At 39.3% G+C, this 23121-nt stretch overlaps 1 protein-coding gene across 1 annotated transcript in view; it reads right to left on the bottom strand.

The window, feature by feature from the left end:
* Window positions 1–406: 406 nt before the first annotated feature.
* Window positions 407–23121, bottom strand: part of LOC103478348 (eukaryotic translation initiation factor 3 subunit H) — a 34066-nt gene continuing 11351 nt past the window's right edge. The window contains exons 3-6 of the mRNA XM_008432112.1: window positions 22729–22878; window positions 8034–8154; window positions 1148–1280; window positions 407–675 (exon numbers count right to left, since the gene is read on the bottom strand). Coding sequence (XP_008430334.1) covers window positions 581–675; window positions 1148–1280; window positions 8034–8154; window positions 22729–22878 — 499 coding nt within the window. The 3' untranslated portion in view covers window positions 407–580. The remainder of the gene's footprint in view (window positions 676–1147; window positions 1281–8033; window positions 8155–22728; window positions 22879–23121) is intronic.

Here is a 23121-nt window from a genome sequence, read left to right on the forward strand (position 1 = left end):
GGCCATTTGTGAAGACATTGCCCTGTTTAATAATTTATGGAGTTTTCCCATTAAAGTCTTTGCCTCAACTAAAACTTCTTTTGGAAATAACACTCAACTTTGACTCATGCTTCTGCCTCCGTTCTTTTTATAAGGCATCTGCTGTTCCCACACGAGGAGGCAGCACAACAGACTGATTCCACCTTCGTAAAGTTTGAGCAGCAGACAAAAAGCACCCAGCAACAACAACAACAGCAACTTCAATGTTCCTGTGTAATTATTTTGGAGCTCCAGCTTAGCATGTCAACATTCTGGAGGAAAACAGCCATACGCAGAGCTATCCCCGAGGTTTGAGTTCTACAATTTGCTGTCGGTCCAATTAGAAGAGGATGGTTTATTGTGACAACACACAAGGAGGCAGGAAACGTAGAGATGCAGGATTTTATTTGAAACAAAACAACGTGTCAGACACAGTTTTCGCCCAGATGTAAGCATAAAAAAACTGGAGATTTCTGCTGACAGAATAAAAGATGAGTGATGCTCCTGCAGCTGGCGGCGAGGTGGCTTTTTGTCTATCGCCGTCTTCGCTCTCGTCTCTCCTCTAGTTGTGGCCTTGGAGCGCCTCGGCCATGAACAGCTTCCCGAGGTTCTGCGAGGTGAATTCCTTCACGTTCTGGCAGTAGTTGTTAATTTGCCCTGTTGGAGGATTGCCACATGCATTCACACGCCCCCATACACACACACACGTAAACATACGCACACACACGTAAACGCATACACCCCGGAAGCATATGTACATAAACACACATGAGCATTTGTACAAACACAAACATGCGGAGGAGGGGAAGAGAAAAAAAAAAAAGCAGCACAACAACAAATTAGCAGTGAACGGAGTAAACGGTTGGATCAGATTGTTGTTGGGAGGGGGGGAGAGCTGAAAGGCGTCAAACAGCAGGGAAAAAAAAGGGGCGGTTGAGCTGGAGACTCAGCCAATAAACTTTAAATTAATGTTAATTTTAAGATAATGGCAGAGATAATTGCTAAACAGAACCTGAGCTGCTGCGAGCAGAGCAGAGGCGGCTGATGGAATTTAGAGAGGAGAGGTGGGGGTGGTCCTCTGATGCCGGTGACAAAAGTCTTCAGTGTTGGTGTGTGTGTGTGTGCGTACCTGCAATGAGCAGTGTATCCATGCGCGGTGGTGCCTGGGGGGGCTTGAACAACTTGCTGATGTCCTCCTCCGGTAGCGGGGGCTCCCCTCTGCTCTGTCGCTGGGTGTTCTCCTGCTGCCGCCTCTGGAGGTACTGCAGAGAGGGGCCCACAAAGGAGCGGATTAGTGGGGGCAGGTGTAGCGGGATCAGGAGGTTGGGGGGAGGGGGAGAAGCATGAGATGACGAAAAGAAGATGTGGGAGTACCGGAAGAAATAATAAAATAAACGTAGCAGGTAAGGAAGCGGAGAGCTGTAGAAGGAGGAAAAAAAAAAGTAGCGGGAGGCGTAAAGTGGGAGAGCACAAAGTAAGAAAAGTCAAAAAACAGAGTGATGAAAGCAGAGATGGGGAGACAGAGACAGAAGAGTTATACGTGCTAACAGGAATGGAGTGATTTGTGGCGGGCTGACAGTCGGTAAATCAGCGAGGTGCCACGTCTCCGGAGATTCTAAAAGCCTTGTTAATTTGGCAAGATGAAGGCGAAGAGGAGGAAGGTTGGAGCAGACAGAGGAAGTAGCTGGGGTTCAAGCAAGTCGAGTACTTTCAACCAAACATCCCACAATGCACCTGTACAGGTTCATCAGATAAACACAGAAACATTTTTGATCTTTTATTTCCTCCTCCTCTCTGTGTGGCACAGCACGACTGCGTCACTGAAATGGAAATGTGCAAAAACTTTTTGCACGTCTTCCTCCCTTATCCTGCGCATAATTGCTTTTACAGTTCCCGAGAAGTGTCGACACGTTACTGGAAATTAAAGTTTCAAAAAGCCCGGCGCTAATACCGAACGACATGTGTTTTGCTGACATGTGTTCATGTCAGCAAAACAAAGGAGACGCCCTCAGTGCCTTTTCACCCAATCTGCTCTGCAAAGAGCACATTGACCAAGTCATTGACGAAACGACTGGAGCCTCTTGTTAGTTTATGCTTCATATCTGATGATGAAAAGCAATCATCTTCCAGCATCTTTCCTTGCATTTTGTAGTGTTTACATCTTTCTGTTAATTTAGAAGCATTTAAGCACCTGCTGGGCATGATGGCATGTTCTCAGTTTTATCAGTCTGCAGACTGTTTTGGAATGTTTCTATAGTGCTGAAGCAACTAGGTAAACAGTAATTTATTATTGTTACCCCCTTTTCTAAAAAAAAAAAAAAAAAAAAAAAAAACCCTCAGTAAAATATGATCTGGTTTCTATTGTTAAAATCATATCAAGATGGTAGAGTCTTCCTTCAGATTTTACAATTTCAAATGGCATCTGCCATGTCTCTCGATGCCCAGGCAGCAGGAGGAAATCAGATTATGATGACTTCTTGGCCAGTAAAAATTTCCATCTACCATTCTATGTCAGGTCCCCATGGTAACGAAGTGCTACACTGGCTAATGGATGGATGCCATTTTACCTACTTAACCACTTTTTCCCCTTTAGGTTTAGGACACTTTGTACCTGCTTTAATGACCAATAATTTCAAGTAATTTTCTCCGATCGAGAAGTAGTCCTGCTGTAAGGAAATCTGCTTGTGAGAGTCCATAACTACCAACTATCTCAGTTTGATCAGTAGTCATTACCTGGCATATTTTATGCAATTCAATTGGCCTGAAGTGGTTAGAGAAGAGCCCACATGCATAGCGCACTGCGCATAGGACACAAATAAATAAATAGGATCGTGAAAAATCATTAGAATGAATTATAACACCAACATATTTAAATACTTATGTGTGGAGCATTTTAATAAATGTTGTCTAAGGAATACAAAAGTAACTAATTTTCCTCGGTCTCGCCGGTGGTTTAAGTAGTACAAATACAAACACAGCAAAGACATGAGATATAATCCCATGTTCAGCCTGTTACATCCGTCAAGAATGATTTAATCTGACCGGCAGTGCTACAGTCTGTTCATCTAAAAAATTTGAAAATAATTTCTTTAATTTGAAGATTTTCTGGTTTCAATAAGCTCCTCCTAATGAACAAAGGCAAAACAAAACGGTTGACTTGAACTTCCTCATGCAGGCGTCTGCCTTAGTAATAAACATCTTTGTTTAAAAACTACATTTTGTGTTTACTTGTGTTGCCTTTGACTATTACTTAAGTTGGTTTGATGACCTGAAACACTGAAATGTCACAAACGTGCAAAAAGACAGAAAATTGGGAAAGGGGCAAACACTTTTTAACACCACATGCAGAAGGTAAAAACAGTGGTGCATTTTTTTATTTCTTATTATTGGGAATGGGGGGGACAGATCTAAACCATGCTTGGTTTACAGCTTCGTTCTCAAAGCACACCGCGTTTCGTGCATTCCCTTTAGGTCAGCTCGCCCAGTCAGAATGCCCTCTTGCAGCTGAGAGAGCCTCTGATCGTCTTGTTCAGACTGCAGCCAATGTCAGCTTTCAAGTTACAATTAGCATCCAGATTGAATTATACAGCAGAAAATTAACATCTTATGAATTTGAGTTGGACACAGAAAGAAGAGCAGAAGTCATTTAGTAACTTCTACAAATTCATTGTTTAATGCAGGGGTCTACAACCTGCGGCTCCGGAGCTGCATGTGGCTCATTGGACCGACCACAGTGGCTCTTAGTAACTTTGGCTGAAACATAAAAAGAACCAGCTATTCTTCCAAATATAGATGTAATAACATATGCAGGGTTTTAACAGTTTTTTTCCCCCTGCAAATATTTGCATTAAATTTTCACAAAAAAAGACACTGGAAGATTTCAGATCTGTTTTTCTTGTCACACTAGAATCTATGTGCTTTTCCATCACTTCATTATTTTCCATGCAACAGAAAAAAATATCCATACTCTTCTTACAAAATGTTATTTTTATTTTAGTTCTAAAAATAGAGATAAATTGATACTTCTTTAAAATAAAAAATTTTCTAAAGATATTTATTTAAATTAATATGTTTTTTTTTCTTTTTTCAAAAGGTCATGTTGACATTTGTGACCCTAAGTCTTTATTTATTTATTTTTTTGGCTGGCCTGAAAGCATAATGTTTCTTTAATTCATAAAGGTTGCTGACCTCGGGTATATTACATGCATCAATCTCAGGTTTACTTCTTAAAAACGGGCTTTTGGTTCGAACAAGAATATTTTGAGTTCTCTTCTAGCAACAGCTGCTTACGAATTAGGTGAATATCGTATCCCTGATCATCTCAAAGGGCATGTTTACATCAGCCACAATTTAGATTAAGCCCAATTACCCTCCGCTCACCTTTGGCCCAGGTCTTTTCTGTTCAAAAATTCATTTCAGCACACATCGTCTGTGTTCTGCTTTTACACCAACAACCTCCCCTTCAGACTGCCGACACATCCTCCCGCTGGTTTCCCACCTTCCTTTTGGCACAACAACCCAGACGTCACGGCAGATTCAACCGATGAACTTTTTACGACCTCTCTTTGGCAAAGCTTTCTTCTTCAGCTGCTCTGGTTCGCCTTGTACGCGTTTCTTAAAAAATAAAAATTCCTCGGGTTTGGTAAATCTTTTAATTGTCGCTGAAATCTTCTATTAGGCACAATTTATGCTTCCTCAGTTCAGCGGATTAAAACACTGCAGCATACCTAATCGACAGCAAAGTGTGGCGCAGGCTCCTTTGGATGCGAATGAATCAGAACAGAGCGAGCCGCACGTTCCCGGCAACAAAAGGACCCAACTTGGCTGCGGATCGCGCATGCCGAGGAATCTTGTTATTTACCAAATACAGAAGGCTACGGGAGAAAAATGGAGCCCCCTCAGTGCAATGGCTTTTTGCAACTTTCTATGATGATTAATAAGGTTCCATTTGTCCGGGAAGCAGCAGGGTCAATAGCACAAGATTACAAGGGGCATGCAGCGTAGATGTCTGAGAGGTTTAATAGAAGCTCACTTTCCTGTTCCCTGTGTGCTTTATTGGTTCATAATAGGGTACCGTGTGAAATGTGTAAAAGCTGACACTATAAAAGAAGGGCTTGTCTGTGTGATATTGTATACGAGTCTGGGTGCAAGAGTGAAAGAAGAAAAGCTTGGGAGACTGATAAGACGAGAAACATGGAGAATGATGGATTCAAATGCTCTAAAAGTGCGAGGATGAAACGCATTTGCTTCCTCTTGGGGGTTCGTAAACTTCTGCCTATAGTTACGGATCCCCGTTTTATCCGACTGCCTGGTTTGGCGAGAAGCTGGCTGTAACTTTATCTCCCTACTTGATGATAAAACGATGGCGGTGACTCAGCCCGGATCAACATTAATACCTCAGACATTTTCTCGCTTCCACTTCCACAGACTAATGACTGAATAATGTAGCCGTTCCGACGTAGGTGTATGTTTGTGCACAAACCAGTGAGTCACAGTGAGCTGCTATGCTCCCACTTCCTCGAACAATGTTTGCACGTTGCCGCGTGACGCTGGCGGCTTCCATTTGCTGCCAGATGTTTATGATGCAACTGGCGGAGGTTGTAGCTGCAGATGGCACTATGTGCACCCAGACTGTGTGTGTGTGTGTGTGTGTGTGTGTGTGTGTGTGTGTGTGTGTGTGTGTGTGTGTGTGTGTGCGCATGTTGTCACTCCATTAGTGAATTTACTTTTTCTGAAATTGCGTTCGCTCCTGCTTTTAAGCCAAGTCGGAGCTGTGATGTGGCTGCACCTTCTGCTCAAAGCAAGCTTGGCTTTTGCGGAGAGCCTTTTAGCAGTCTTCGTTCTCCTGAAACTGTTTCCGCCTTTTGTCATTCTACAAATTGAAACGTGAACGTAGTTTTTGGACAGGCGTGCGGAAAAGTGGAAAGACATGAATACATGGTTTTAATCTTGAACAACAAGATTTGTATTCGAGAAGAATTCAGTTACCCAATAGATTTCACCGTATCACTCGTATAGCTAACTTTTTCATTATTTCATCTTTTTATTTAGCTAAAAGTTACAACAGTTTTCCTCCATTGTGCTGCAGAGCTTCAGTCTGCAGCAGAATGTGCGTGTTTTACCTTCAAACCAGTGAGGCTCGAGCCATTAGTTGTTTCCATCTATGCTACCATTTCAAATCAAACATGTTGGGCAGAGTGTGCATTTACTCTCTAAAGAGAAAAGTTTTCAAAGGTTAGAGTGGTCTAAAGTATGAAAGTACGTCAAGTTAAGAGATTATATGGAAGGTCTGGCCTCTTGGTGAGATTCATTATGAACCGCAGCAGCAAAGTGGAGAAGGGGCAGAGACTCCTCGAAGCTGAGGATGAGCACAAAAAAAAAGAGATTGAAATATATTTTTTCCAAGTCCTAAATGCTTTCTGAACTTGTAACAGACAACAATTTGTCTGTTACAAGTTCCTACCCTTTCCATACATGCTGCCTGTAGGTATTAATGTGCAGACGTATTCAGGAACCCAAATAAGGTATACTCCGTTTGACTTTAATCACATTTAATTGGGTAAATATTGTATCTAAATAAATAAAATTCCTGAAAAACACATCCAATAAATACAAATTATTTTACAGTTAATTAAAATTACTATTATTTTATTAGTATTATTAGTTTTTATCATTATTAATATCATTACTAGTTTTAAATAAATGCAAATGTAGATCCTGCATATCTGTGAGTTTACTCTTTTGACATGCTTAAGGTGACACTAAACACACGCTTCGTTCTTTAAAGTGTTGCATCTAATTTTGTAGGATGCAGAAAATGTCTTGCATAAAAAAATTACTTTTAATTTTTTTAAGGTGAAATTTGTTTTAAAGAACTGTGTAATATATAAATTAGATGATAAAGTAAAATCACGCAGTCAGACCCGCAATAGGTTTTCCAAACAATAAACATGCATGCCACACTTTTCAGATTTGTATATGTAAAAAAAGTCTACTCAGTTTCTTCTACTTGACAGTTAATTCCTACTCTGTGCTGGTCTGCCACATAACGTACATTGAATATTGTTGTTGTAAACAACATAAAAAGTACTGGGGGAATGAATACTTTTGCACAGCCCTGCACCCAAAAAATTCTCCTTGCTCTTAATGATTTCTGAACCTCACCTGCAGTATTTAACCTTCTGCTGTGGACACACATGAGTAACTACAGTGGGAAGAGGGATGTTTGCATTATGACAGCTACAACAAGTCAATGCGACCTTATCAGACTAAACTCAAGGTAACAGAAATGATTCGTGACGACCGTTTGCCGTCGCCTGGCCTTTACTTGCATTGCTGGCGCTTTGCTTCTTCTACACTCATTTAGTTTATTACGCTAATAAGAGTCTTCAGAGAAATATCTCTCTTTGTCACATTGAAGGGGAGTTCACAGCTCTGAAAAGCTGTCATGGTGGTGCTCATTTGTCTGGAAAAAGTTAGACATCTTGCCTTTTTTTTAAAATCCTGCTCTCAGCGGACTAACACATTTTAAATGGCTGAGTTTGAAGTGATATCCTGTCAGCTACTTTAATGTGTCGAAACAACAGACCTTGGCTTCATAGCAGATAAAAATATCTAAAAATAAATAAATAAATTAAAAAAAGAAGTGTTGATCTTTGTTGCTGTTAATTGGTGTAAAAACTGATGCTTACTCAACACAGATGTCAATAAGCGCAATTATGCAACACTCACAACGAGATGTTCAGATCTGGGGATTTGCATCTTTCCTGCCGTGATTACAGCTTCACTTTGGCTGTGTCCACATCCTACAGACACAAACCTGCTGTGCTCCTGCTAAGAATGGGACTGTGGGTGCATCTGTTTGCGAATACGTGTGATAGTTGAGCGAAAGAGTCTCTATGTGCATGCTGGTACGCTGATGCGCCTGCTGCTCCTGCCGGCTCACTGTGTGGGTGGTGTGGGCACTTTGCTTCCCTGAAAGCCTCGCCGTGTGTGAGTTTGCTTGCAGGAGTTACCTGGTGCTTCTGCTGCTGCTGCTTGCTCAGGTTGCGGCTGTAGGTGTTATATTTGACAATGTCTTGGTTCAGGTCGTCCACCCTGTCCATCAGAAGCTGAAGACTCTTCTCCAAGTGGTTGCTGGAATGAGATGACAAACCGTGTCAGGCCGGGTTTTTTGTCTCGCCCGACAAAATTTGTGAGAAACATCAGCGAGAGCCGAGACGTGTCCCTCATCTCTATTGACAAGTTCCATTAAGCTTTAATTTAAAGAGATTTTCCAAGCATATAGAGACTTTATAACTACAGCCGCAGCGTGTTGCACCTCATAAATACAGCATTAGATAAATATTTGGTTATGAGTTGAATGTTTGCTTCTTTTTCAGGCATAATAAGAGTCTTTCAGACCATAAATTCACAATAAACATGCCGTCACAAATCCCACTTCACTACTTACTTTGTGATTAACATCACGCAAATCGATCCAGCGGGATCATGGGGATGTATGACTCAGCAGCTTTCTCATAAGCACCATGGATAAAATGTGTGTCGCGTATAAAATAAGAAAATATTATATTTTTTGTCAGATTCAAGTCTGAACTGTGGCTGACCTGCTCCAAATGGGTAAATTTACATTTAACTTTGAAACTCAATCTGCTGGGGGAATGAATAATTTGGGTTTTAGTTGCATTTTAAATTGCCATTCATCTATTTAAACAAAAAAAGTAATTAAAAAGAGCGATAAGACTTTTCGAAAACTCAAACATAAAAAGCACGGTACCAAGTGTTACCAGGTCACAATGACAACAACACTCATCAGAGTGGAAGCTGTTCCCGAATGAAGACAACCTAACATTTGTCGTTTTCAGTATCAGTAAGTTGAAAACTGGAGTCAGAGAAAGCAAAGATGTAAGGAAGCATTTAAAAATAATTTAGTAGAACTAAAAAAGATTTTTTATGTGTCTTTAGGGATAGAGTTAAAAATTTTAAACATGGTTCTTATGTTTTATAAAACAAATGTGTGTCATACCAGGGAAAACGTAAACCAATTTTAATCAAAACCTTGATTTAAAACTTCTTCTTTGTTGTTTTTTATTATTATTATTATTTTCTATGATGTGACTACTGTTGGTTTATGTTTGTTTCTAAACGTCCATGTCCTCCATGTTTTTGGTCCAGTAAAGTGACTTTGTGGTTTTCAAAAGTGTTTCATAAATGCTTTTTACCTACTTTGACAATACTAATGCAACCTAATTTTACTAAAAAAAACATTTCCTTTGACAGTATGAACCCATTTTCAGGTCAGTGTCAGTGAAATGTCAGGATAGATGGATGCATTTCCCCGGAATAACAGCTGCTGCCTGCTGAGCCTCAACCACCTTGTGAATCTCTCCGATTTAGAGAGATTCACATTTGATCGAGTCTGGGGTCTACATAGTAAAATGGATTGGCTCCAATAGTCTCTTTGTTAGCTTGAGTGAGGCTTAAAAAAAGGTTTTACAGTGCATGTGTCGTTCTCAGACAGAGAAATGTCAGAGAGAGGGGAAAAAAGAAGAACATCAAAACAGAATGCCAGTCGTCTCCCGTCCGATTTTTAGGAACAGTACGTCTCTCTACCTTGCACCTTGAGTTCAACCTTGACAAGGCTGCAGGGCTCTGCTTATAGCTTGAATCCCTCTTATGTTTTCTTCTGTTGAATTACGTTGTTTCATTTATGAAGGTTTTGGGTGAAACACAATGCAGCATGTTACTGTGAAAACACATATTCCTACCTCCGTTTGACAAATTCTAGCAGGATGACCCGTCTTTGTGTAGGTTTGGGGGAATTTGCAGAGGTAACACTGTTTTTATTTTATTTTTTGTCATCAGGGTTACAAACCCACAGCTATCTCTTCCAGAGTTATTGGGGCTACAGTGCTATGCTTCTTGGCAACAAATTTTGTTTGTTTTGGCTCGACAGGAGCAGAAGTTTACCTTACATGACAGATGGATTCTTCCGTAATCACAGCCAGGAGAAAAAAATCCCTGCTGCTATGTTCCAAACTTTTCTTTTGTTTTGTAGCCAAAATATCAAAATTCAGGCTAACAAGGTTCCCGTACTGCCAGCAGGAGATTTTCTTTTTCATTCAGTAACTGGTTCAGTGCTTTGTCAGATAGATTTGTTGTTGACAGATAGATGCTTCATGCAATCCACTGCCATTTTTTCCCCCTTAAACTTTCTCTGGAAGGAATCTAACAAAGTAAAAAAAAAAAAAAAGAGTGGGATGATCTAAACCCACTAGTTTAGAGACAAAGGTCAGAGCTTTCTGAACTGGATGGATTTCATCATGCTGTTAGGTCAGATTTTTTTATTTAGGTTATTTTAGATCCTACATTTCTCCACGTAACATAAATAGTCATTGATTGAAGTCTAAGTCTAAGTTAGATGTCTGGGAAAGTTACGTTTCGCTTCATAAACATATTTGGGGAAAAAAAAACTCTTGCGGGAACAAAGTCGGAAATCAAAGAGAAAACCCAAAACTAAAGAAATATGGAAAAAGAACTCCAAAAGGTTACAAAATATTGATGCAGAGCTGGAAGCTTTATTCTGCCCAAAGTCATGAATTTCCAGCTAACCGAGCTTCCAACCTGACACCGCTAGTTTGCTAAACGTCTCTCTTCTCATATTTCAAAGACATCTTGGATCAAATAACCAACAATATTTAATCTCTAGTCTTGTAATAGAGACAGACTAAACATGGATCTCCCCAGGACATGCATATTAAACAAGCCTAATTTCAACTTTTCAGCATGAAGTAGCAATTCTCTTCATTTTATTTCTGATTATGCTATCAGTTCAAACTCCGTTTTTTACTAGTGGCTATGAAAAAGTTTTGACTAAATAGTGTCGCCATAGAAACTTAGTTGCAACGTTAAACTTACATAACACAACCTACGATAAAGAGCGAATAAAATGAGGCTGTGAGTTTCTTAATACATTGTTGATGTTAAGGTTGTAAGAACTAGTGATTACTAGTAGCATTATTACCATAAAAAGCTAATTGACAGTCAAAAAGCAAATTGACAGCTAATTGAAAATTGCATTAGGTGCAATTTTCCAAAGATCCTAGCAATAGGCTAAAGTCCTAGCAAAAGCACTTTATAGCACTTTTCTCATTGAAATTGTGTTCATTTTGGTAGAATGTTCAAGAAAGGCAGACTTGCAACTTGACGTTATTTTTCTGCAATCTGTAAAGAAACAAAATAGCATTTCTATTACTCCCATTACTTAGCATTCCTAATCAATATCTACTCCTCATCCTTAGTTTACTAAAGACGAGCAAGATAAGTGTGCAGTAAAAGCTGCTATGCTTCCTGTCCCTTTTTTGTAGGCACAAGAATATACTGCAGTGCAAGCATATTGCACAATTGTTCTGACTCCTGCTCTTTTAATATCAACTCAAACTATGAGCAAAATGTCAGACGTATAAATCGTTTGGCCAGAGTCCACACAGGAAAGAGAAACTAAACGACCGCACTGCTGCATGAAAATTAACCCCTTGTCCCACATCTCTCAAAAAATATGCACATCCTAAAGACAGCTCTGGATCATCTCAGCTTAGCGTCAGCCTCCTTCCACCGCTAACACCTTAATCACATTAAAATGCAAACATGCACTGCAAGTAACCACGGGCATGCGCATAATTACGCAAACGCAGGCTGATGATGATTTATGGGGTGCTATTTTCATATGCCTCAACTATCTGTGACACTACCCATATTAAAATCTTGCACCTGCTTGAGGTGCGTGCTAATATCTGTGATTACATTATCTCCTTAAAGGGATAGGTGTCTGTTGCCAAAAGGAGGACGCTGCATGCGCACTTCATTAGCGAGCCGCAGTTTTAGCCCGTTCTGAAGCAGGATGCTCACTTTTGCAATTTGAACTGAAGAGTAAAAAGCTTTTCAAAATGAACAATGGTTGGGAATGCCAGTCATTTCTGCATTCTGATCTGGTGCCAGTCCGGTCGTGTTAAACAGTGAGGGGCGCTGTGATGAGTTTGGCTTTCCTACATGAAAACTCAGTGGCTCGAGACCAAATCACAGGATAGCGCTTCCCCGCTGTGGCCCTCCAACTGCGTAAGGAACGGCTCCCTCCAAGAACGGCATGCTTAAAACTGGTTTATTAAATCGATATGATGGCTAATACGTGTGGTATGTTTAAATATTGTATGCATGGATAATCATGCAGTCAGAACAGGAGTCATCAATGCACCGTTCGCTTCTGTTTCAAACCAGTCGATATGTGTGAGACGGTAAATCTTAGGTGTGGGAAAAAATTACCAGTTTGGGTTCCCCCCCCCCTTTCTTAAGCTTGCTTTTGTGTCTAATTATATCTGCTAAATAAGGTTAGGAGGATGGATCGGTGAGAAGTTTTCAAGAAATCAAAAATGTTACACTAAAAATTTTGAATGGTTTTAATTAGTTATAAAACAACGGCTGATATGTTTATATGGGTTGTATTAAGAATTAATACACTAACTAACACTTCCAGTTAATATTTGTGATAAAAAAAATTGTCTAGACACAAATTCGAGTTTATGTCCAAGTTGAACTTGCCAGCAAGTTTAACTTTTTAACCCTGAGAAAGTCGATAACAATTAACAAAACATCTTTACTGTGGTCGTCAGGGAAACTGTTCCATGTCATCTTGTTAGAAGATATTTAAAAAGTTTCTTCCCATTTTAGTAACATGTTATGCCTTAACCACAAACTATGTTTTTCTTTAGAACATGGAGGATAAACCAGATGCCATCAGAAAACAAAGGTGCTTGTGGGTCAGTCTTATTGCTTAGGAACACAGAAGATGCATCTGTTGTGATGGAGGGGATCCGTTTCATCCTTCACACTGGACTGTATTAATCAGTAATAGTTTAACTGAGTTTGTAAGGTCTAAAATGTATAACAAGGAAGAGGAATCTGGACTCAAACATTTTAAATGTATGCTATTATTCTGTTTATGGGCCAACAACACTGAAGATTGTTTTTTACTTGCATCCAATTAAAATGGTCAAGGCTAAAACAGAGCAGTAGGAATCCAATTCCCTTATTTGAATAAGAATTATTTTTCTTAATTTGACTAAAACTCTTAGAAATGTGAGTTTAATTGAAGTAAAACATTTTCAAACTTATCTAGCAGCAAATTAATTTGCATATTAGTTACTCACAAACATGATTAAAATCTATCCAAATAATGCAGAATTGCTCCACACGCTTTAATTTAAATTTTTATCATTACATCCTCCATGATTTTCAAAGACTGTGGCTAAATTAGTGAACTGATCGATTAACAAGTTTGACAGATATATTTATTTCATAGTGACGTTAAAAGAACAGGACAGACTAAATAATCAAACACGCATTTTGTTAATTATCTGCATTGGCAATTATAAGTTAGCATTTTAATCATATAATGACTAACAATTTAATTTGAACCCTCCATATAACCACAAATAAAAGAAATTAAACCTTCTTATTAGGCCTTGTTGGCATCTGCTGCCTGATTTGACCACTTTACCACCTCTTTACCTTCTAAAACATTCTATGGTGCATTAGACAGCAAGTGTCCACAAATATATTGCAGTCCGAGAATCTGAATGTATGGTAGTTAATTAATTACTTCACTTAGTGCAGCCAATGCAGTTCTTCATCATATGCATATTGCGTCAAGTGATGCATTAAAGATAAATTTGCTATGTATCTTGCAGACGGAGTACAGATGGTTCATTTCAATATGAGTGGGATTATGCATTATGTGGCATTAGCGAGACACACAGCGGGTACGGAAAGTATTCAAACCCCTTTAAGTTTTTCACTCTTTCATTGCATCCATTTGCTAAAATCAAAAAAGTTCATATTATTTCTCATGAATGCACACTCAGCATCTCATCTTGACGAAAAAAACAAAAAAAACAGGAATGTAGAAATTTGTTTTGCAAAAATATTAAAAAAGAAAAACTAAAATATCGCATGGTTCTGCTCTTAAGACAGGCAGCCTTTTCAGGACAATTTGCAAAAATATTAGACAAGGAGTAAATTTGATTTATTTTTGTTTATTCCTTCAAATCGTGGGTTTAAAACCAGAATAGTGTTTTGTTTTCTTAAAAAAAAAAAAAGAATAGATTTTCAATAGGAACATGTCGAATGGGTCTGTGGCTGCTTATCTGTCACAGAAAAAAAGATAAAGTTAGCAACTTTGTTGGACACGCAGGTGAGATCAGTGGAACTAAGAAGGTGAAGAGGTCGGCTTTTCCCTCAACCACCAAAACAATCGCCTCTGTCCCCAGGATTATAAAACAATTGGAGCCCTGAATTTCAGGGAAGGAACAAACCAAACCAGAGGAATGAGGACGCAAAACAACCTCTAAAATAGTTAAAAATAAAACGTTGCAAGCATGACACTAAGTGTCTTAATATACAATTGCATTTTTTCCCCTCCACTATGCATTAGCAGTTAAATGACATCAGGATTATGCATTTCAGATCAGCCAGCTTGTGCTGACAACTCCAAAAGGTTAAATTATTCAGACCGGTCCACAAGCTTTCTGATCAATATTGTATTAGAAATCGAGAACCGACTAGGTATTTCCAATCATTACTCGCTCTATTTAAAGGTCACCTTCAATGGCACCACATTCAATGCACTGCCAGGCTGTTCATACATACTCAAATTCCAGTGGGACAATAAAGGACAAACTCTAAAGTTGTACTGATGTGTGAATAGCAGAAATTGGTTGACATTCAGTAAATTGAAGGTTCAGAGGGGAGTTGTTTAACAAAGCTGCTGCGAAAATGACTTCCATTCTCCGAATGAGCATTTTATTCTGATGGAGACTTTTTAACTGATGGGCACAAAGTGGATCGCTTGCTTCAATAGCTGCATAATTAGTTTCAAAGGAGACATGAAACCCCCTCCATATAACAGTGGAGTGCAGCATTAACTTGGTTAAAATAAAGCTAAGATAAAAAAATAAATAAATTTAAAAAATGTAAAAAAAGATTTACATTGAAGTCAGTCCAAATTTCAAAACCTTGTGCAAACCCTTCAGTTCATTTTATGTTTAAATCCAACCGTGTCATTATTTTATTGCAAAAAAGGAACTATGAGAAGCTTTGGTTCAAAATATCTGCTCTGAAACTACATTCGCGATGGCTCAAGTTCGTCTGTCAAGTCCCCCCCCCCCCACATTGTACTCAATTCACAGCACCATCTCCATCACCACCTCCTCTGACCCTATTTCTCTGGCTTGTCTCGGCGCTCGGCCCCTTTCTCTTACTGGATACACATCGTCAGGGTTGCCTGATAGCAGAGAGAGCAACTGTGTCATGCAAGGGCTTGGACATGTCTACAGATAAAATAGGATGGAGTATAATATATCTTGGATGACTTCAGAGAGGAAAAACAAAACAAAAGTTATTTGACCTTCACATGTCTTGTTAAAGCTGCAGTAAGTAACTTTTTAAGAAATATATGTGTTACATATTTACTAAAACTGTTGCTGTGTTTTTACAGCATAAGACGGATAATCTATGAAAAAAAAAAAAAAAATTCTCTCCGTGGTTCTACTGTCATCTGCAGAAATACACCACTCCTGGTCAAAAACAATCAATCAGGACCAGGAGGAGGGTTTTAGCCCCGTCAATAACTCTCGTGTATACGCTGCAGCTGTGATAATGACGGAGAAACAACTTAACATTCCAGGAATTGTTTATCCACTATGCTAACCAGCCTGAGCATTTGTGGGAGGCTCCATTGTGTTCAAGTAGTGCAGCAGAAAGCTAAGAAACTGGGTGTGAGCAAGTGTGATTGACAGTGGTAAGACCCGACGCCTGGCTCTGATTGGTTGTTTTTGACCTGGGGCAGCAGTGTATATATGCAGATGGCAGTAGGATGCCAGCATCAAGTGGTTGCTGAGAAAATAATTCTACTACAAGCTGAATACTGATATAGAATCACAAAGCACTGCAAATTATTTGCAGAAAATGTCTGTATACATATTTGTTTGAAGACCGGTCACTGTTGGGGATATTGGCTGTATCCCCAACAGTTGAGACAAGGAGGGCCATGAATGTCAGCCTCTCTGGTAGCAATTTTCTAGTGAGCACAATAATGCATGTTAAGAAAAATTTGGTGTTTCCAGTATTAAAATGGGCAGTTGTGTTTTCAAGAGGGACTCACGTATTCATGGATCTCAGCTATTCACCCAGCAAATACTGGAGGTCTGCTGTATTTAGAAATATTTCTATCTGCAATAAAGCAGGATAGTCATGGAACAGAAACTAACGTCGGGCCAACTATCACTGCTAAGTGAAACTAAAGTTGTTCAGCTATGTCCACTAAGCAGCTGCTTGCAGGCTGCACCTGAGCAGATAGCCTGACTAATTAACAAGCTAATATCAGCTTATTAAGCTTGGGTGAAAGATAAGAGCAGAGCAGCAAAAACCTTTAATGATCGGCACAATATAAATGCTTAAGTGGAAACAAAGGAATAATTTGGCTCTGAATATAGAGATCATGAAGGGGGTCAAGGATTTTAGGAGGGAAAAAAAAGATCCCATTCTCAAACATAAAAATAAAGAGTGTGTTTGTGTGTGTGTGTGTATAGAGTTCCCACATTTAATCCTGAGGACTCCTATCTCTGAAGATCTTTCCTGGGCAGCACACAGGAAAGAAGGACGAAGAAGGCCCAGCAGCAATTCCACTTCTTGAGAGTCCTCAGATGGAAAGGACTGGAGGGGATGCTGCTGGTGACCTTCAATTGCTCCACTGTTGAAAGTGTGCTGGTGTATGGTATCGCTCTCTGATATGCTGGCTGCACTGACACTGAGAGGAAGAAGCTGGGCCAGGTGATAAAGTCAGCTGGTAAGATAGCTGGCTGCCCTTTACACTCCATGTTCAAATATGTTTGCAGCAGTACAAGTCACTGTTTCTTTTCAATTTAAAATAAATTGTACCAAGTCAGGCTTTTTACAGTTTTAGTGGAAATACCTTCGTCCAATAAAACCAAGGCACTTTCGTAAAACCTTAAGCTGTGTAAATCCCATAACAGCATGAGCCTAACCCCCAGCAACAGGACATTAAAGTCAATAGGCACAGCTAGGGTCAAGGCCAGGAATGATGGAAGCAGAAAACTTTCTTTTTGTTCTGGCCTTTAGCTATTTTGTTCTAGCTAAAGGCCAGAACAAAATAACTTATCGTCTAAGTAAGAAAACTGCTTAGGACTCTGCTTTACTGTCTCGATGTAAAGCAACTTTACTGTAGCTTTACAGTAAAGTTTTCTAGACTCAGTTTTCTAGAGTTGAGCCACGCGACATTGACAGAAACAAAAACCTTTACACTAAAGACATAAATAGAGTACCATCATTATGGCTTCTCCGAAGATGCATTGGGACAAAATTAAAGCAAACGTTGTAAACACCGTTTGGATCGGTTGCAGTCGGGCTCTCGCTCCTATTTTAAGCGACTCGACAGCTTAACGGCAAGAAGCTCTGCTGAAATCTCCCTAAAGGAAAACGTCCTGTAATGAAATCCAGTGGGAGGCGAGCTGTTGCTGGATAACAACACTCCACATCTGAATCAGACCGTCAGCCACTCCGGGAAGAGTGTTTTCCAAATTCCCAAACTGTGACTGGGAAAAGGTCACGGCACACTTCATAAAGCTTTTATGGACTACCTTTGAGAGACTGCAAAGTGCACACAAGGCTACTTGTACCACCAACTGATGTAACTCAAACGTTGCCAAGTTTCAACCAGGATCGACTATTTTTTGGTTAAACAAGAGAACTCATCCCGACTGCAAACATTTTGCCGCTTGCGAAGACGCAGTCGTTGCAGCTTTAAGTGGAACTACGTTTAAAATTAAATGACCATCAAACGCAATTGGGCATGTCGAAAAAGATCAATGTTAGTAGCTTATCTGTGACCAAAACCATCCTTGGAATAATGCTGAGCTCTGAATAGAATCTGCATGTATTTACCTTTTGTTTGACAACTCACAGAAACAAATGTGAACAGAAGAGGCAAAACATAAACCACACAGGTTTAGGTCCATGGACAGAATTACCATAAAAGTGCCTGATAAACCACTATCTAGTCCTTTCAGTTGCAAATAAGGCACTGCTACTTTGCTACATTTTATTTTTAATTATAGTCATTTAGCAGCTGACAGAGGAAACCTGTTTATTTAACGTGGGCCAACTGCAAAGATTTTTATAGCCTATAAATGCTTTACGCCCTGCTACAAGGGAAGATTGGGCCATAAATTAGAAAATAAAACCCCTCAATTTAATGTAAAATAAAACTTTTTTAGATACAGCGAGAAAAGTAAGTGTAGAGATAAAAATCTGTGCCAAATTTGATTTTAAGACAAGCGGTATATCCAGTTCCAAAGCCAGGGGGCGGATCGATCATGCTTCGGGCTTGTGCTGTAGCCCGGGGCATATTTTACTCATAGTGGAGTAGAATCAAGCCAATAAAAGAAAACATCACACCATCTGTAAAAAAAAAAAAAAAAACTGCTGACAAWAAAAAAAAAAAAAAGAGCAGGGAAGAATAATGATCCCAAAGAAAAGTTTAAATTACCACAACGGCCCAGATGCCTCCTTGCAGAAACAATCGGAGAAAAATCTGCAGAAAATGAACCGATAAGACTCTCAGTTGGCAACAAAGCATTTACAGGCCAAAGACAGCTGCCGACCTGAAGGGCGTCCAATCCTTTCCTGCAAGCGCTTTTGCATTTTAGGCTTGCGGAGGCCATAAAAGATGCAAATAAAAAAGTAACGGCATTTAAAAAATTGAAGACTTCCAACCTTTAGAAGAACATTTTGTATTCTACTTGCTTAGCTGTTCTCATGATTGGAAAATTTGCCCTGTGGTGCCCGCACTGTTTAATGCATTTCTATTTACATACGTTTCAACTCAGGTCGATCACATAGACAAGTGGTAATGGACCAAGCCAGCTGCTTAAATAGACAGAAAAAGTAAAAACGCTAAAAGCATTTTTTTTTTATTTTTTATTTTTATAATGAACTACCAAGCATCTGATGATTGAGCAGGAAGTGATGTTGAAGCTTAACAAATGCACTCCAGTCTGCGACACTGCAAACATGGAGTCGTTTCCAAGATGTTTTGGCTATGTAGATGAATTTACATTCGTGCAATCAATCACCGCGATCAACATCATCATCTGTGGTAAGAACAACCCTGCTTGCTGAAGTGAAACTGCACTCAGTCAGCCTTATACACAGATGACATTGATGAATGGGCCAGCAGATTGGGAAATGAGACAAAAGGAAAAACATTAAATAAAACCCATTATCGTTTCTGGGTTCTTTTTTTTTTCATTTATTTATTTTTTTTTCTGAAGTTGTGGAAATGAATAGAAAAGGGTGGAGCTGTCAGTCGACAATGTAGAGAGATGGACATTACAATCCCAAACCAGAACAGAGCTGCACAGCAATCTGACAACTTCAGGAAACAATTTCATCTCGAAAGGCATCCCATCGGCAATCATGTCAGAAAGTCTATGGGGAGGCCTCCTTCTCCGCTGCTCCCCCCGCCTCGTTTTGGGGTGATATCAAAAAGCTGTGCTTCGACTTCAGAGCAGTCATCTTCGAAAGTAAATAACATGCAAGATAAGTGAGTCTACCTGACAACTTTAACAAATGATTGTATCTGTGTTTAGGAGCGGCTGGCCGTGCACTCTGAGAAGAAGAAGAAAAAAAAGGCTGTGTTCACACAACTCTCGGATGCTCAGAAGGACTCAGAGGAGAAGAATAGCGATTCCTGCGGTGATTCTGGGTAATGTACGGGTAAGTGCAGTGCGCTATGGGAGCAAAACAGTGTATAAATCAGCACTTCCAGTCGTTATTGTGCTAATTTCTCACACCTGCCCCTGGGAAGCTTTTTGATTAGCAGCTTCACAGCTGTTGCTCCACTTGCAGCAGTTTATCTCCATAAGTGATTGCTGATAAATTCTCCCGAGACTGATGCAGAGCTCCTCTGAGATGTAAATGTGAGACTTAAAGAGTGGGCCTCTGAGCAGATTCGAGGGGTGGATCTTTGCTCCTATGGCGCTCATTACTGATATGAGAAAGTCTGATGGCTCGTTCCATTTCTGAACACATATCTGAATAAATTAGCGGGGACAGTTTTAATGTGCCTAAATTTTAGTATCAAGGTCAGCCAGGCAATACCGACAGCACGGTACGACCTGAGCAAAGTTGGCCTTCTGACCTTCCTCAAATCTAATAAACTTGGTATAAAACATTTGTGCAGAAAAAAGCTTTGTTTGTGCTGCTGTCATAAAAAAAAAAAAAAAAAAACATTACCACATTTCTGGAGGTCATAGAAGGTCAACCCATTTGTGAAATCAAACAAATTTGGTGTCAATCAACTGAGCTACATTTGTGTTGGTTGTGCTCCCAAAATGTGTTTGTGCTGTTTTTGTTTTCAAAATATTAATTAAAGTTCAAAGGTCAAAAGTTCAACCAACCCCTCCACACTAACCAAATCAAACAAAATTGCTTTTCTTTAAAGCTTACTTAGAAAAATCTGACAATAGATTAAAGGTTTCCCAAATCTCCAAAATGTAAGTATTTCTGATTGTGAACTATAGATGATCAGATACAGTTCTAATGTGAACCAGATATTCTCTGCTAACAAGAAATTTTTATTTTATGAAAAACAACAGCACAACTTCAGAACTACTTTCTGTTAAACATAGCTTGAAGACACACATCTTTGCATCTAGGACTGCCCAAGGTGAGCTCTTAATGAGTTTTAAGGCTTCCAATAAGAGTGGAATTCATGATTCTGGTAAAACAATAGACTTTTTAACCCCTAAATGTACTCAAATTAAATATTTTTTTGTGATAGTGGTGCTGCAAAAAAAAAAAAAAAAAAAAAATTAGAATCTAATTCTTTTTAAATGGTTTCACTAGGGGTGCCAATAACTGTGAAGGGTGCTGAAATGGTTCTTCAGTGATAGCCGATTAGGAAATTTTAAGTGCCTAAAATTCTGCTGCCACATGAAGATAATTCTGCATAATCATTTAAAAAGAAGGCTTAAATGTCGAGGCAAGACAAATGACTTTTTTAAAAATTATTATTATTGTCAACAAATACTGCCATAAAACTAAAAAGAAGAAATGATTTATCCCATTTACATTTTCCGGCCGTGTACCACAGCACTTCATTATCCTCTAAAACTATTAAAACCACATGAAAACAGCCCCGGCAGAGCAGTGGTGTCACATTCCTTCATTAACTCGGAGAATAAACTTTGTTTTGCTGTCTGGCGTTGTTTATATGAGACGGCGGATGCACAGAATGTGACCTTGTCCTCATGGATACCGTCACCTGCATATTAAACTATAGAAAACGATCTCAGTTTGACCCAGACATGGCAGCTCTCTAATGGTCAGTTCCTCGGCTAATAAGCGACGCAAAAATAAAATAAACATGTCGCGGTGTGAATTTACTTTATTATAATAAAGTTAATACTTCATAAAGCCGACGCAGAACCGGCCAACTACACTGATCAAATGTATTTCAGGAAACGACTGCTACTGCACAAAGCTGGAGTTGGACGCGTTCCCTCACCACTTATTCGAGACGATATTAAAAAAGAAAAATGGATGCTTTCTGGAGACTCCAAACAGTCTTTTAGTGGCTTTCGCCGCGGTTCTCCAGGGTCTGCGTTCCATTCTAATGGCTTTTAGAACACTGTTGTGTTCTGACAACAATTCCCCAATGTCAAATCAATTTTAATTTAGAAGAGGCTGCAGGCCATGTCAGCAAATGCATCTTACGGCCTTCAAAAAGAGATACAGTGATGTAGTTTTAATGCTTGAACAATGCTTTTAAGAAATTCCCGCTTTCTTCGGAACAGAAGTACCCCTCATTATGGTGGTATTTATGTGCAAATGGATCTAATGAAAGTGACAGTGTGCTCAGTGTTGGGCCATTTGGGGATTATGCTTTTTCTTTCAACAACAACCAGATTTCTTTTAGTTGGGTAGTGTTTTGGAAATGTTTATGAAATGCTGAGGCATTGTTTGAAATATTGGAAAAAGGAAACGAGAATTTGATTGGTTGAGAGTTAAATCTATGTCATACAAGGTCTTTAGAAGTGAGTTTGAATATGTTCGGTGCAAAAACAAAGTCTTACCCAGTGTTTTTGGTCTAGTCTTTAAATATCTTATTACACTTGAAACTAACTTAGTGTTTTTTCATCAAGACATATGAGCTTGTTTTAAGTAAAAAGGACTACTTCCACTGGCAGATTTTTCCACTTATAGGAAAAATGTCTTACTATAAGTGAAATATTTAAGAAATATTGCCTTAAAACAAGCTCAAATATGTTACCGATAAGTTTACCTTAGTATTTTTGGTCTAGAAACTAGACCAAAAATACTTGGTAGAATTTTTTTTTTAAGTGTTTGAAGCTCCAAAATTACAAAGTTAATACTACAATCAAAAACTCCTGGCAACCAAGATGGTTAAAAGAAACAAGCTAATAAACTCAGTAATCCCGCTCCCCCTCAGTTGAGGGTGCAGAGACATGTTGCAGGTATTTACCTCTGGAGGATTTAAAACCTGCTAGAAACAAATCCTGGCGAAAGGTATCGACCCCGAGTCTTGGTGTTAAATGTTACCGTGGGCTTATGTCTGACCTGCTGGAGAGGTTGAGCAGTTCGTGCTTGTCGGAGACGGTGGACTTGTCCTCCAGCTCCCACAGCAACACGTTGATGAGGTGGGAGTTTTTGATGACTATGGGCACCTCCTCGAACATGTTTTCAAAGCCGACGCTGGCCTTCTTCAAGCTGGAGGAACAGAACGTGAAGATGATAAAACCACATGTTATAGTTGGCTTACATTCAATGAACTGCGGTGAGGTACCATTAAGATTCAGGTTGTTAGTCTGCATTTACACTCAGATGGAAAAAAATAAAAAAATGAGTGGGTAGAATCTTATCACTGACAGTAATATGTGCCCTTTTGTTAGTAAAGCAGATTAACCATTAAGCAATCTATACAAGGTATCCACTAAAAGTTCTGGTAAAAAC

This window comes from Poecilia reticulata, linkage group LG16 (assembly GCF_000633615.1).
Source record: "Poecilia reticulata strain Guanapo linkage group LG16, Guppy_female_1.0+MT, whole genome shotgun sequence".
Taxonomy (NCBI): Eukaryota; Metazoa; Chordata; class Actinopteri; order Cyprinodontiformes; family Poeciliidae; genus Poecilia; species Poecilia reticulata.